The following is a 1,021-nucleotide window of genomic DNA, read 5'->3' as shown; positions in this document are numbered from 1 at the left end:
GGCTGAGCGCTGCCCTCACCTTTCGGGGGGCTCCTGCCCGGCTCCCCCTGCCCCGGCGTCACAGGGGCGCAGTGCCGTCAGTGCAGTGGGGAGGGCTCAGTGCTGCCCTGGCTGCGTGGGGTCGTGGGGGCCGTGCCGTGCCCACCCCCCCGTGCCCCGCAGAGCTTCGCCGTGCGCTCGCTGGGCTGGGTGGAGATGAGCGAGGAGGAGTTGGCACCTGGCAGGAGCAGCGTTGCTGTCAACAACTGCATCCGCCAGCTGTCCCTGCACCAGCACGACGCGCCCGGCGCGTGGGGGGGGGTGAGTGCCCCCCACGCATCCCACATCCCCGGCCCACGCTGCCCACAGCCCACACCTCCCCTTAGCCTGATGTTGCCCTCCCAGGGCCGGGCCATGCTGCTGCTCCTGCAGAGCCAGACGTTGAAGCTGGTGGACCCGCAGGACCAGAGCCTGCTGCACGCACAGCCCGTGGCCAGCATCCGCGTCTGGGGTGTGGGGCGCGACAGTGGCAGGTGGGGGCATGGGGACTGGTGGTGGGGACGGCACGTCTGGGGCTGTGTGGGATCTTCTGGGCACGTGGAAGGGGGACTTGCGGCCTGTGTGAGGTCTGCTGAGGGGTACATAGGGGTGCCTGAGTGCAGGGGGTGGGCACTGCACAGGACTTGGGGTGGGTCTGTGCACCTGGGGGGCCGTGGGGGAGTCCCGTGCATGCAGAGTTCTGGGTGCTGGTGCATCTGTCTGGGTGTGGGGTGCAGGGTGCGGGGGGTCCCACGCGTGCAGGATGTGGGAGATCCACGTGCTTGCTGGGGGGTCCTGTGCATTGAGAGTGCGGGGTCCTGGGGTGGGTGGGAGCCTCGTGGGCTGGGTGCCGGGCTCTGTGCTTTGGGGTGGCGGCGCACCTGGCCTCGCTGACTCTGTTCTCTGGCTCTCTCCTGCTGCTCTGGCTGGGCACCCAGGGAGAGGTAGGGCAGCACCGCAACCCCGGCCCCTGCCTGCATCGTGCTGCGCCGGGGGCTCAGCG

At 70.4% G+C, this 1,021-nt stretch overlaps 1 protein-coding gene across 1 annotated transcript; it reads left to right on the top strand.

The window, feature by feature from the left end:
- The first annotated feature begins 6 nt into the window (after positions 1-6).
- On the top strand, positions 7-1,013 carry LOC104915898. The gene is made up of 2 exons (XM_010726851.3): positions 7-300; positions 385-1,013. The coding sequence occupies exons 1-2, from the start codon at positions 196-198 to the stop codon at positions 910-912; spliced, it is 633 nt and encodes a 210-aa protein (XP_010725153.2). The 5' UTR covers positions 7-195; the 3' UTR covers positions 913-1,013.
- The last annotated feature ends 8 nt before the right edge of the window (positions 1,014-1,021 follow it).

The sequence above is a fragment of the Meleagris gallopavo genome, unplaced genomic scaffold (assembly GCF_000146605.3).
Source record: "Meleagris gallopavo isolate NT-WF06-2002-E0010 breed Aviagen turkey brand Nicholas breeding stock unplaced genomic scaffold, Turkey_5.1 ChrUn_random_7180001858500, whole genome shotgun sequence".
NCBI classification, from domain to species: Eukaryota; Metazoa; Chordata; class Aves; order Galliformes; family Phasianidae; genus Meleagris; species Meleagris gallopavo.
This window is presented reverse-complemented; position numbering and strand designations above follow the sequence as displayed.